At 36.4% G+C, this 10,998-nt stretch overlaps 3 protein-coding genes across 4 annotated transcripts; all 3 read right to left on the bottom strand.

Annotated features, from left to right (window-relative positions):
• Positions 1-575: 575 nt before the first annotated feature.
• LOC103866708 (inositol transporter 1) lies at positions 576-5,955 on the bottom strand. 2 transcript variants are annotated; one of them, XM_009144677.3, is made up of 6 exons: positions 2,989-5,955; positions 2,657-2,852; positions 2,445-2,515; positions 2,019-2,354; positions 1,607-1,900; positions 576-1,531 (listed from the first exon to the last, which is right to left on the bottom strand). In XM_009144677.3, the coding sequence occupies exons 2-6, from the start codon at positions 2,802-2,804 to the stop codon at positions 869-871; spliced, it is 1,512 nt and encodes a 503-aa protein (XP_009142925.1). In that variant the 5' UTR covers positions 2,805-2,852; positions 2,989-5,955; the 3' UTR covers positions 576-868. The 2 variants fall into 2 exon arrangements, with proteins under 2 accessions (XP_009142925.1, XP_033148328.1); XM_033292437.1 differs by lacking the exons at positions 2,445-2,515; positions 2,989-5,955 and having other exon boundaries at positions 2,657-2,892.
• Positions 5,956-6,481: 526 nt separating this feature from the next.
• On the bottom strand, positions 6,482-8,008 carry LOC103866707 (F-box/LRR-repeat protein At2g43260). The gene is made up of 2 exons (XM_009144676.3): positions 7,524-8,008; positions 6,482-7,445 (listed from the first exon to the last, which is right to left on the bottom strand). Exons 1-2 carry the CDS (start codon positions 7,945-7,947, stop codon positions 6,592-6,594), a joined length of 1,278 nt encoding a protein of 425 aa, XP_009142924.1. The 5' UTR covers positions 7,948-8,008; the 3' UTR covers positions 6,482-6,591.
• A 753-nt stretch (positions 8,009-8,761) lies between these two features.
• Positions 8,762-10,841, bottom strand: LOC103867739. The gene has a single exon (XM_018658844.2). The coding sequence runs from the start codon at positions 10,508-10,510 to the stop codon at positions 8,822-8,824; it is 1,689 nt and encodes a 562-aa protein (XP_018514360.2). The 5' UTR covers positions 10,511-10,841; the 3' UTR covers positions 8,762-8,821.
• Positions 10,842-10,998: the final 157 nt, after the last annotated feature.

Raw genomic sequence — 10,998 nt, 5'->3', positions numbered from 1 at the left:
TTTTAAAAGGGCCCCATTAAAGATAAAATACAAGAAAAGAACCAACTCACGTGTCCCCATTTTTCTTTTTCAGCTCAACTAATCTCTGGTCTGGTCTTCACGACCTTCATGTTCTCCCATCATTATCATTTGTCCATTTACCACATACACACTATTCTTCACATTTTCTAAGTTCACGGGGACGATACTATACTTCAAAATGTATAAAGAAATGATGAAGTTAATTAGCTTTTTTGAGAAAGTCTATTTATATCATATAAACATGGACAGCAAAAGTATAATGGAACTCATTACAGACTAGATAACCATATCTATATCATATATCAATATCAGATAAGTACAAAAAGAAACAAAAGTTTGAAGACTGATTATTAAAGTAATAAAGTTATTGAAATGCCAAATCACAAACCTACATTGTATAGTAACACATAAGACAACACAAAGGATACAATCCAATCATACATTATGGTGGCCCTAGTTTTATTGCCATGTCCAAATACATTAAATGTTTCTGTTTCATCTCCCTTATGCTTTCCTCAAATACAATTAATGTTGTGAAAATAGATAGAACACAGTTCCTATGACAAGTCTTATGTTTGTGATTCAACATTCATGTATTCAATGCCCTTGTCGACTTTTCTATGCTTAGACCTTAGACACATGCATCATACAGCGAGTTGTAGACAAGAAATCTCTAGAACATAAGACATAGACAAGACTGGATCCAAAGTGGACCCTAAACCGTATTTAATAACAAATACATTATAGCAATTCCAACATTACATACATCTCACTGAGCTAAACCGGAACTACTCTTGGTTTACTCTGGAGACTGTGATTCATACCACAATGTATGAGCATAAACCACTCAAGACCGAGACCCCTGCTCGAGTAACCCCTCCATGTTGTCGCCATCTCTGCTACTACCCCAAGCCCTCTCTTTCCAAATCTGCTCCACTTCCAAAAACGTTAGCCCCTGAGTCTCAGGGACAAACACAATCACAAAGACAACCGCCAAAACAGCGATTCCCGCCAAAATCAAGAAAGTAACTCCAGTACCAGCAGCTTCAGCTATTGACAAGAATGTTTGTGCCACAATCAAGTTACTAACCCAGTTAACCGTTGCAGACATGCCTCCACATATGCCTCGGTACTGTTGTGGGTATATCTCCGAGTTCACCGTCCACGGAACCGGTCCCATTCCCGGTGCAAAGAAGGCAATGTATAGAGCTAAGCCAAGCACAGCGAGCCAACCGTAGAGCCCTCCATCAGATGTTACATCAGATTGTTTCAAGAACGAGACTGAGAGGATAATGAGAGATACAATGACACCGCATAAACTCGAGAGAGCAAGCTTCTTCCGTCCACAATGGTCGATGAAGTAGATCCCCACGACTGTTCCAGCAGCGTTCATGCCAGCAACGATGAGAGAGAGTAACAGAGCGAGCTGGTTTGAATGGAAACCAGCCATCTGCACTATCGTAGGACTATAGTACATAACAGTATTGATCCCAGTGAACTGCTGAAACGCCTGCAGACATTTAATAAAGTCCCTTTTAGATTTCCCAGACAAAGACAGCTAAACTTAACGTGACATTCACGTTACCTGAAGTCCTGCTCCTGCGAAGAATGCGAGTCTCATTTCTTTGGATTTAAATACATCCAAGTAGCTGACAGTGTCTTTCTGTAGCTTCTCTTCCTCTTCAGCTGCGGAAAGATGATTAATCTCGTCCTCTAAACGAGAGATGTCATACATTTTTGAAAGCACTTGGATGGCTTCCTCTTTACGGTTCTTCATGTAAAGCCATCGAGGAGACTCTGGCATGAACAGCATTAGACCGAACTGAACAACAGCAGGAACACCTGACACCCCAAGCATCCATCTCCATGTTCCTGGAACCTGCCAACAAATAATCATAATCATACCTAAAAAGTTATTTTATTCGTTTCTTGTTAAACACGTAATATCAACCCTAACCCTAATTTCTGAGATCTATCAGTACGTCTAAGTTACTAACCTGTGTAAAAGCAGAGTTAACAAGGTAAGAAAGAAACTGTCCACCAGTGATCATCAACACATTGGTGCTCACAAGTCCTCCTCTCACTTCAGATGGAGATGCTTCAGCTATATAAACGGGTGCGGTCACAGAAGCAACACCAACTCCTAAACCAACCAAGAGACGACCGGCGATTAAGACATAAGGATCAGGAGCAGCAGCCATAACGATAGCTCCAGCAGCAAAGACAACATCAGCAAACAAAGTGGCCTTTTTACGACCGTAGTAGTCATTGATCCAACCTCCTGACGCAGCACCGATCATGGCACCAACTAAAGCCATGCTTACAATAGTTTCCTACACAACAAAAAAAATCTTCACATTCATTCACTGAAAGTTATCAAGAGATAAATCAATAAACATGTATATATATATATATACAAGTACCTGTAAGAAACTGCTCTGTTTAACAATTTGGAAATCATCTTTAATGTACAAAAGGGCACCAGATATAACACCTTTCAAAAGGAGCAAAGAGACACAACTAAGTTCAATGAGATAGTCCTAAACATAAAACTATACCAATCCAATGAGACATAGAAGACTCCAGGTTCAATACTTTCAGGAATGGGTATCTAACAAGTATAACAGAGAGAGACCTGTGTCATAACCGAAGAGAAGGCCACCGATGCCGGCAGCGAGAGTCAAACCGAGAATGTAAGGATTACCAAAATAAGACATCCTTCTCTCTGGGTACATATCCAAGTACCCTGAGCTCCCTGGTGCTGAATGGATCGTCAATGTCATCTTCCAAATTATACTCTCTCTTTTTTTTGCTACCGGTGTGCTCACAATCTACGAAGAGCACAACAACGCTTTTCAAAATGAAATTGTTGAATCGACAAAGCTCACGAAGAAGAAATAGACAGAATTATGATCTGGGGTTTACACGGCTATGACTACAAGACAATAAGTCAATAATAATGCTTACTATTGTTTTGGTTTTAGCAACGTGGCGAGCTACTCTGGATCAGATTGTCTTATTACTAACAAATGTAATAATTTACCCGCACAATTTTCTTGTTTAATACAGTGTAGGTACACGTGTTATAAGCTTAAGTGATAACTGATAGCTAGTGGCTCTTGTTTAGTGTGTCTCCACGCTCTTCTCGAACCATCTATAGCTACAAAGACACATTTTACATATGAAACGGTGTTAACCGTGATTACTAGATTTACTTAGGGTAACTATCGATTACTTACTGCTGCATATAGATGATTACATATCAATTGGATGCATTGTTGAATAATAAATAGTGGATAATGTTTTTTTGATATTATTCATCATAATATCTCATCTTAAAACAATAATAACAGTAATCTTACAAAATTTAATTGATAAATAGTAGTATAATTTAGCACGTCCATTTATATCCAAGGATTTATTGGTCCAGTGTATAAGGTTTTAAGCCACTGCATAGGTTAGTTATACGTTGATGTTTAGCCTGTATGAAGCCAGAGATACATATCATGGATACAGATCAAAAATGATGGAGCAGAGTATTTTTACATGAAACTAGAACTTAAAGTTGTAGCCTGGCCAATGCGGAAGAGGTGGTTCACGCGGTTTCTAAAAAAGGGAATCTCGTCTTCTATGACAATCAGAAAAGGCTGTTTATGTATTATCCATGGACAAATGAGATTCATTGTCTCTCCCTCGACACATGTGTTATATCTACATAAGTGGAGAATTTGGTCTCACTTCCTTTGAAACCGAGCCATCTGTATCCTCTTGTAAGTGCTGAAACAAGGATGTCTAAATGTCACTTGTTTTCCAAAGAATCGAGTTCTTCTTGGATATACGACGCTTTGTGACGTAATGAATATAAGATCCTAGAGATTGTGTTTACGTCTCTAGTAGTAGCTGGTTATATTTGCTCACCTCTCTAGGAATCACTTGTTCCCATTCTCTTTTGACTAAAAGGTAAATCAATATAAATGGATTTATTTCCCTCTTCCCTTCTATGCAAAGCACATATGATGTTTCAAATTTTCTACTTGTTTACGGATATTCATTAGGAGCAGTGCTTTATGTTATACCACTATCAAAACTATGGTTTGGCATAAGGGGATGTTCACTTTATTTCTGCATACAAGTTTCATTATCTTGCTCAAAAGTTATTTCCATAATCTTCTGGATGCTATTTATAAATGGTTAATGATGGATTCATCTTATGGATGTGATGACATTCTAAGGTCAATGTTTTGAACTTTACAAGTCCATTTGGTCAATTTTCTCGGTTTCCCTTTTTTTTACATGTCAAAACAATTATACACATGAGCATACATGTCTCAGTTTCGTTGTTTTTTTTATTTTGTATACAGATTATATGTGTTGATGCCGCATTTGACTTTTCAATAAAAGATGTATACGTTCACAACATGCAATATCAATCTTTTTGACCATTGCCACCAAAGCAAAAAGCAACATTTCTCCTTGTAATTCCATGCAGCTCTACCAATATCTGATTAAAATAAACAATATCAAAACTATGATTCTTTATTACGACAAACTAATACACAAACGAGAGTTACCTAAAACAAATTTACCAATCATCCGGAGAAGAGTTAGAGCCTACACATTCAAATCATTAATTCTTAATTGGATAAGATCAATTAACCGTAATCTTAAATTGATCAACTAAATATTGTCAATGCAACATAAAATAAAAATAAACAATTGATGTTATTGCTCTATGGCAACATTCTAGAAATTCAATTTAATATAGACAATTAACAATTTTAATGCACATGTAATGTACTACTGTAATGAAAAGTTTAGGTATTCATTTGTATGTATGTGTATGTAGATTTTATCTAGATTTTCATGGATAATATGAAAGTATTAGTAAGAAAAGCATAGATATATAACACTAATGACAATTCATTCAATAGCGAATTCATTTTCGCTTTAACACTATAGTTTAATTTATTTATCCAATTCATCATAGATTGATCTAAATGAGAAGGACCAAATAAATGGTCCAATTTCAAATTAATCTCAGAACATTGAGCCATGAAAACACATATACAAGTGTGAAATAATCATAAACTAATATGTGAATTTTGATTAGTCATTTCTAAAAATAATTTGGGTGGTGCTTATCTGGTTTGTTTGCGCAGGAATCATGGATAACAATGGTAATTTGGGGGAAGTAGAGATTCATGTGATAGCGGCGGAACCTGAACAGCCCGTAGTGAGTGATGATTGTTTTTTATTGCATTTAATTGTTTGTATGCAGTAAACCAATAACAAGAATTTTAATTTGTAGGTGCTCACACCTCTGCAGAGGATTGGGAAGTTTGTTTTAGGTAACTCATATATTAGTTTGGTGTTATTGAATCATAATCTGATATTGATTTTTTTAATTGGGCGTGGGGAGAGCGGCATGAAATCATAAGGAGAAGATTGCTGCTCTTGCCTTGCTGGCAGCGTCCAAAAGGTTCCTGAGGAAAATATATTTCACCACAATCTTTTGAAAAACACATGTCAAATGAAGCACAATCAAAATATGATATTTCATCGAAGGGATCTTATCAATCCATTGTTCTTGTGAGTTAAAATATGATATAGTTAAACTATTACTTTAATAGTTTTTTGATTTTTCAAGATTTAACTTGGATTTTCAAAGTTTTTTTTAAAAAGTTTTTCAGCTTTAAATCTATACCAAATTCGAACCATTTCAGTTTAGTTTTTTTTGGTATTTATAAATAAATAGAAATTCGATTCGAACTAAACATTACATGTACCGTTCGGATCAAAAAAAAATTGTTTCTAAATAGGTCATTGAGTCCAATTTCAAATAATTTATTTTCAACTATTCTTAATTATTTTTTTTTCTTTTCTTAATATAATTTAAGCATTCATAAAATATTAATTTTTTTCATTGAAAAGTATAAATCTTTATTAAAACTATATAATTTTTTTATTAAAATATTAACCACATAATAATATTAATTTATCAGAGTTATACAAACTTAATTTATTAAAGAAATAAAGTTAAATTTTTTAAACATAAATAATCATTTAAAATGAAACACGATAAAGAAAGAAAAAAAGTTTAAGTCTTTTATAAAATAAAACACAAATATATGAAATATGATATTTACTAAATACTTGTCAATTGAAAAAAAAAAATAAACCTTTAAAAAGGAAAAAGTCAAAGCGCGGATCAAAATCCAGTTTAACTTTTAAAATTAAATACATTAATTATTTCTCAAAACATCGTACATTTGTATACAAGACAAAAAGATGGAATATCATACATTCGTATCCGGAGGGAGTAGCATCCAAAGTGAACATTCCCTTATGCTAAAAATCATAGTTCTGATAGTAGTATAACATAAGGCACTGCTCCTACGGAATATCGGTAAACAAGTAAAAAATTTAAAACATCGTATATGCTTGCATAGAACGGAAGAGAGAATATAAATTCACTTATATTGATTTAATTGCTACTCAAAAGAGAAGAGAAACAACCTAGCAAAATAAATATCAAATTAATAATAATAGTTGGACACAAACAAGTGAATCCTACTTTCGAGGTGAGCATATATAACCAGCTACTACTAAAGACGTGAACAAAATCTCTAGGATCCTAAATTCATTACGTTGCAATGCTTTGAATATCCAAGAACTCGACTCCTTGGAAAACAAGCGGCATCTGGACATCCTTGTTTCCACACTTACATGAGGATACGAATGACTCGGTTTCAAAGGAAGTGATACCAAATTCTCCACGTATGGAGATATAACACAAGTGTCCACGGAGAGACACCAAGTCTCATTTGTCCTTGGATAATACTTAAACAGTTTGTTCTGATTGTCATAGAAGACAAGATTCCCTTGCTTAGAAACTGCCACTGGCGTGAACCACCTTCTCCGCTTTGGCCAGGAAACAACATCAAGTTTTAAGTGTATGGAAAAAGTCTTGCTCCATCGTTTTTGATATGTATCCGTGCTCCATATCTCTATCCTCCATATAGGCAAAACATTTGTTTTGACAAACGCTAGACGTTCCTCAAGGTTCACTAACCGCGATTCCTTCGTAGCTCGTGTAGGCGGAACTGAGAATTTGTTGAACTCTTGTTTATCAAGATCCAGTGCAAGTATTTTATAATGTTTTTCAACGTAAACATCAACGTGTAACCAGTAGATGGATCCATTCACACAGACAGATTTGCTTCCGGGATTAACTACATGAGGAGGTGGACTCAGTTTACTCCATACACCAGTTTGAACATCAAGAACACCACATTCCAACACAGGTTCCTCTTGCCCAATTTCCCGAAAAGAAAAACACAACCTCACTACTTTAAAGCTCCCCCTAACCTTGTCTCTACCGAAACCTATCGCCCAGTTTTCCGGAGAGAAGCTCGACCATAATCCTGAAATATATTTTTTGATTTTTATTACTCAAAAGTTCCAACCTTTTTTTTTTGTAATGCGGAGTTAGAGATTATTACCGAATCCAAATCTGCACTTATGGTTCAAGCCAGAAGGGAATCGCCGGAGCTGTCTGGTGGATGGATTCAAAACAATGATCCAGTCTTGTTCGGGGAAGCAGAGCAAACCGTCACAGCTCAAAGAGGGTCGTGAGGCGAGGCAGTGAAGATATACGATCTCTTCGTCTCCTTCGAACCGTGACTCGGTGAGAAGACGCGGACGGTCGCCGCAGTCGCAATTGTAAGCAGCGAGGATCCTCCGATTCTTTTGAAGACGCATACGTTTCTCCGAGAACCTCCTCGACTCGAGGATGAGTGATCTACAATGTTTTGATACGGTTCTGAATCTGAGTATCGATTTCAATGGTAGTCTAATGAATATCTCTTCAAGCAGCTCGGGAAGTATGCACATGGAATTAGGGCTCTCTTCTTCTTCTTTCCCCATTCTTTCTTGTGTGCTGACAAAATTTTTTTATTTTTTTTGGTACCGACAGAACTCAAAAACTCTGTTTCAGTTTATGTCCGAGATTACGTCATCCAAAAAGCTGGGTTATGTTTGGGTGTTTTCAAGCCCATCATGATCCAGTGGAGCGTATTTTGTTTTATCATTAATGCACTTTTGTATGTTAAAGTTTAACCAAAAAAAAACACTTAAAATAATTTATTATGTGAATTGATCTGAATTATCGGATTAAATCTTTCTCAAAACCAAACCGAACAAACATACTTCGAAACAAATATTTTTTAACTGGGTGAGACTTTTCTTAAACGACCAAACCGGATGGCCATGCCTGGTCTTGTTGAGGGCAATGGGATTTGGTAGAGACAAAGTTACGGGGTTGTATAAAGTGGTGAGGATGTGTTTTTATCCTGTGGAAGAAGAAGAGGACGACGAACGTGAGCTTCTTGACATCGCAACTGGTGAATGGCGAACACTAAGTTAAGAAAGAACTAAATTATAATTTTCTTTACTATAACATTAACTAAACTGACAAAAAATTTAATCTATATAAGGCAAATAATTCATAGTATAACTGAGTAAATATAAATAGATGTTGCAATTTGTACCAAAATTTTTTTTGGTGATTATTCTACTTGTAATTTCTATAATTTTAGTCAGTGTGATTCCTACTATTCAGATATTCACGACCAATAAACATGAGATTTTATTTAGGATAAGACTTAAAGGGAGAACAAATGAAGTTATCAAGGCATGTATTTAACAAAAATCAGTGTTGTAAAGATATCCCTTTCTTCGTTGTTAATGCCAATTAATATTTGTATTAATAAAAATATTAGACACAACGTTTATACATGGATTACGAACCAAATTTGGTTTTGAAATTTATAGTAAGTGTCAAGTTACTCAGCCTTTGAGTAAGACCATCCCTTGTGTTCTGTACCCTGTTGTTTCCTCTCCTTGTCACGTCCAGAGACGCCTCACTTAAGTTTTGAATCCCTCGACCAAGTTTTGCAATCGAAGACGCTGAAGGAAGAGTCAGAGCTGCACATTCAATCCCGTCTCCAAAGAGGTGCAATCCCGCATAAATTACAAGACTGGCTCCAAAGACCACCCTTGGTAAGGTACCGATAGGTTTCACTAGTCTTTTCCGCATCATCATCGTATAGAATGAAGCTCTCATGGCAGAGAAGCTAGTACGTCGAGCAGAAGATAAACCAAACATTGTTAATGCGCTGATATGTCTGGCGGATAAAGATGGTTTCCCCCAAGACAATGGATGCGCTCCGGAACTAGCAAACCACGGGGCCATTAGGGTCATTACTGTTGAGGGGTACGCCACTTTGGTAAATGCAAATGGCATTGCCTTGTGAGTCAAGAAAGGGTTCACCGGGGTTTTAATAGTTGAAATCTTGAAGACAGGAGAAGCAAGAATGGCCTTGGATAGTGTTAAAGCACCCGAACCTGCACCTGAATCATTACTATCAAAACCTGTATGCTCAGTGGACATATCTTTGACTTGTTGAGGAACACAAGTCCTCCAGTGCCTCCTAAGACCTGCGAGGTTACCTGCATCTACTACCGCTACTATCTTCTTAAACTTTTTAGCCTGACTACGAAGCTCAACTGCCATAAGTGCATAAGATTTGTCCGTAAAGGAGAGCTTTGAGAACTGAACTTCGGTTCCTAGGTTCTCGATAGGTATCCGACCGGCATCGTTCGAAGCAACTCTAAGACTTTCAACTGCAGACCGGAATAGGTAAGCTTCCGTAAGAGCCTTTGTATCAATGGATTCCCCTTTATCTACATCAGAAAATATCTTTTTGGCACTCTGTAGAGCCTTTCTAATAGCTGGGAGGTCATCAAATAATGTGTTATGAATCTCAACAAGTAAGTAATAAGTGGAACGAGCAAATTTTGGAACCTTAACACGGCTTTTTCTTTTATCGATATGCGAAGAAGATAAGAGTCTATGCATCAGTGCTTGTTGATCAACATTGATCAAAGCAGAGCCATGGTAAGCTTGTGTTGTGAGAGATTTAGTTAGACCTTCCATGACAAAAGGAGAATCAAGTACCACAAACGTTGAACCAACCTCCCCAGCCACCTTCTCGACAGCCAACAGATGCTTATTAAAACCTGTCCCAAAAATCTCCTCCATAACCAAGTTCCCCGCAATACGTTGGTACTTTGCTTTGGTAAGACTTTCGTCTAAAACACAACGTGTAAGAACTTTAAAAACCGACGTTGGGATCGAACCGGTAGAGCCGTCTACTAACACAATCTCCTCCTCAGCTTCTCCAAAAGCTGAAGGGTTCACCTGAGTCACAACAGCGTCAGGACGGAGTTCACGTATGAGACACTCGGCGTCAGTAGCAGATCTCTGAGATAAGTTGTGGACAGAGAGTAAGTAGATGGTGGAATCATGCTCGGGGACTTTGATTGCAAACACAAAGTTCTTTGTACTCTCAGGCACGTCAAGTCTCTGAACAAGCGTCTTTGATTCCTTCAGGTCACTGCTGGATATTGTAAAAGGAAGTGCCACCATTATCGAGTTCGTACGAATATGGCAAAATAGATTTCGCAGACTATGTAAATATTATCCACAAAGAATTTCAAAACTCTAGTAAAAATTAATACTTCGTAATGATTTCTTGCGTAAATGGATTACGCTATATATATATAGATCTTACGAGTTACCATATTTTTGCAAAACGAAAATAAGGAAATACCAAACATTTTCCTTTTTAAAAGAAAAAAAGAATCTGTATTGTAGTTTTTGGCTTTAACAGTTTTGCTTTTATAAAAAAAAATATTTATTTTTGTTTAAGCTCAAAATCATTGAATTGTAAGAATATGATATACTCAGATTATTGGATACAAAAAAAGACATACTGTAATTGAAAAGATACCCCTTCTCATTGTTAATGCTAATTGATTTTGTTTTAATGGAAAAACTAGATTCTGAGAAAGCTCTAGTTTGTTTGTTTTTCATTTATTGATCGAAAACTTATTTACAAAGTACTATTATTTTTT

The sequence above is a fragment of the Brassica rapa genome, chromosome A05 (genome assembly GCF_000309985.2).
Source record: "Brassica rapa cultivar Chiifu-401-42 chromosome A05, CAAS_Brap_v3.01, whole genome shotgun sequence".
In the NCBI taxonomy this organism is placed as follows: Eukaryota; Viridiplantae; Streptophyta; class Magnoliopsida; order Brassicales; family Brassicaceae; genus Brassica; species Brassica rapa.
The sequence above is the reverse complement of the archived record's forward strand: the minus strand, read 5'-3'. Positions and strand labels throughout refer to the sequence as shown.

Bases quoted from the DNA above. Each gene is read 5' to 3' on its own strand.
- LOC103866708 (XM_009144677.3), bottom strand. From the start codon at position 2,804: ATGACATTGACGATCCATTCAGCACCAGGGAGCTCAGGGTACTTGGAT. The intron at 2,355-2,444 runs GTACTTGTATAT...TTTGTTGTGTAG, and splicing joins AACAGAGCAGTTTCTTACAG to GAAACTATTGTAAGCATGGC. The intron at 1,532-1,606 runs GTAACGTGAATG...AAATGTCTGCAG, and splicing joins TCGCAGGAGCAGGACTTCAG to GCGTTTCAGCAGTTCACTGG.
- LOC103866707 (XM_009144676.3), bottom strand. From the start codon at position 7,947: ATGGGGAAAGAAGAAGAAGAGAGCCCTAATTCCATGTGCATACTTCCC. The intron at 7,446-7,523 runs GTAATAATCTCT...AATATATTTCAG, and splicing joins TAAGTGCAGATTTGGATTCG to GATTATGGTCGAGCTTCTCT.
- LOC103867739 (XM_018658844.2), bottom strand. From the start codon at position 10,510: ATGGTGGCACTTCCTTTTACAATATCCAGCAGTGACCTGAAGGAATCA.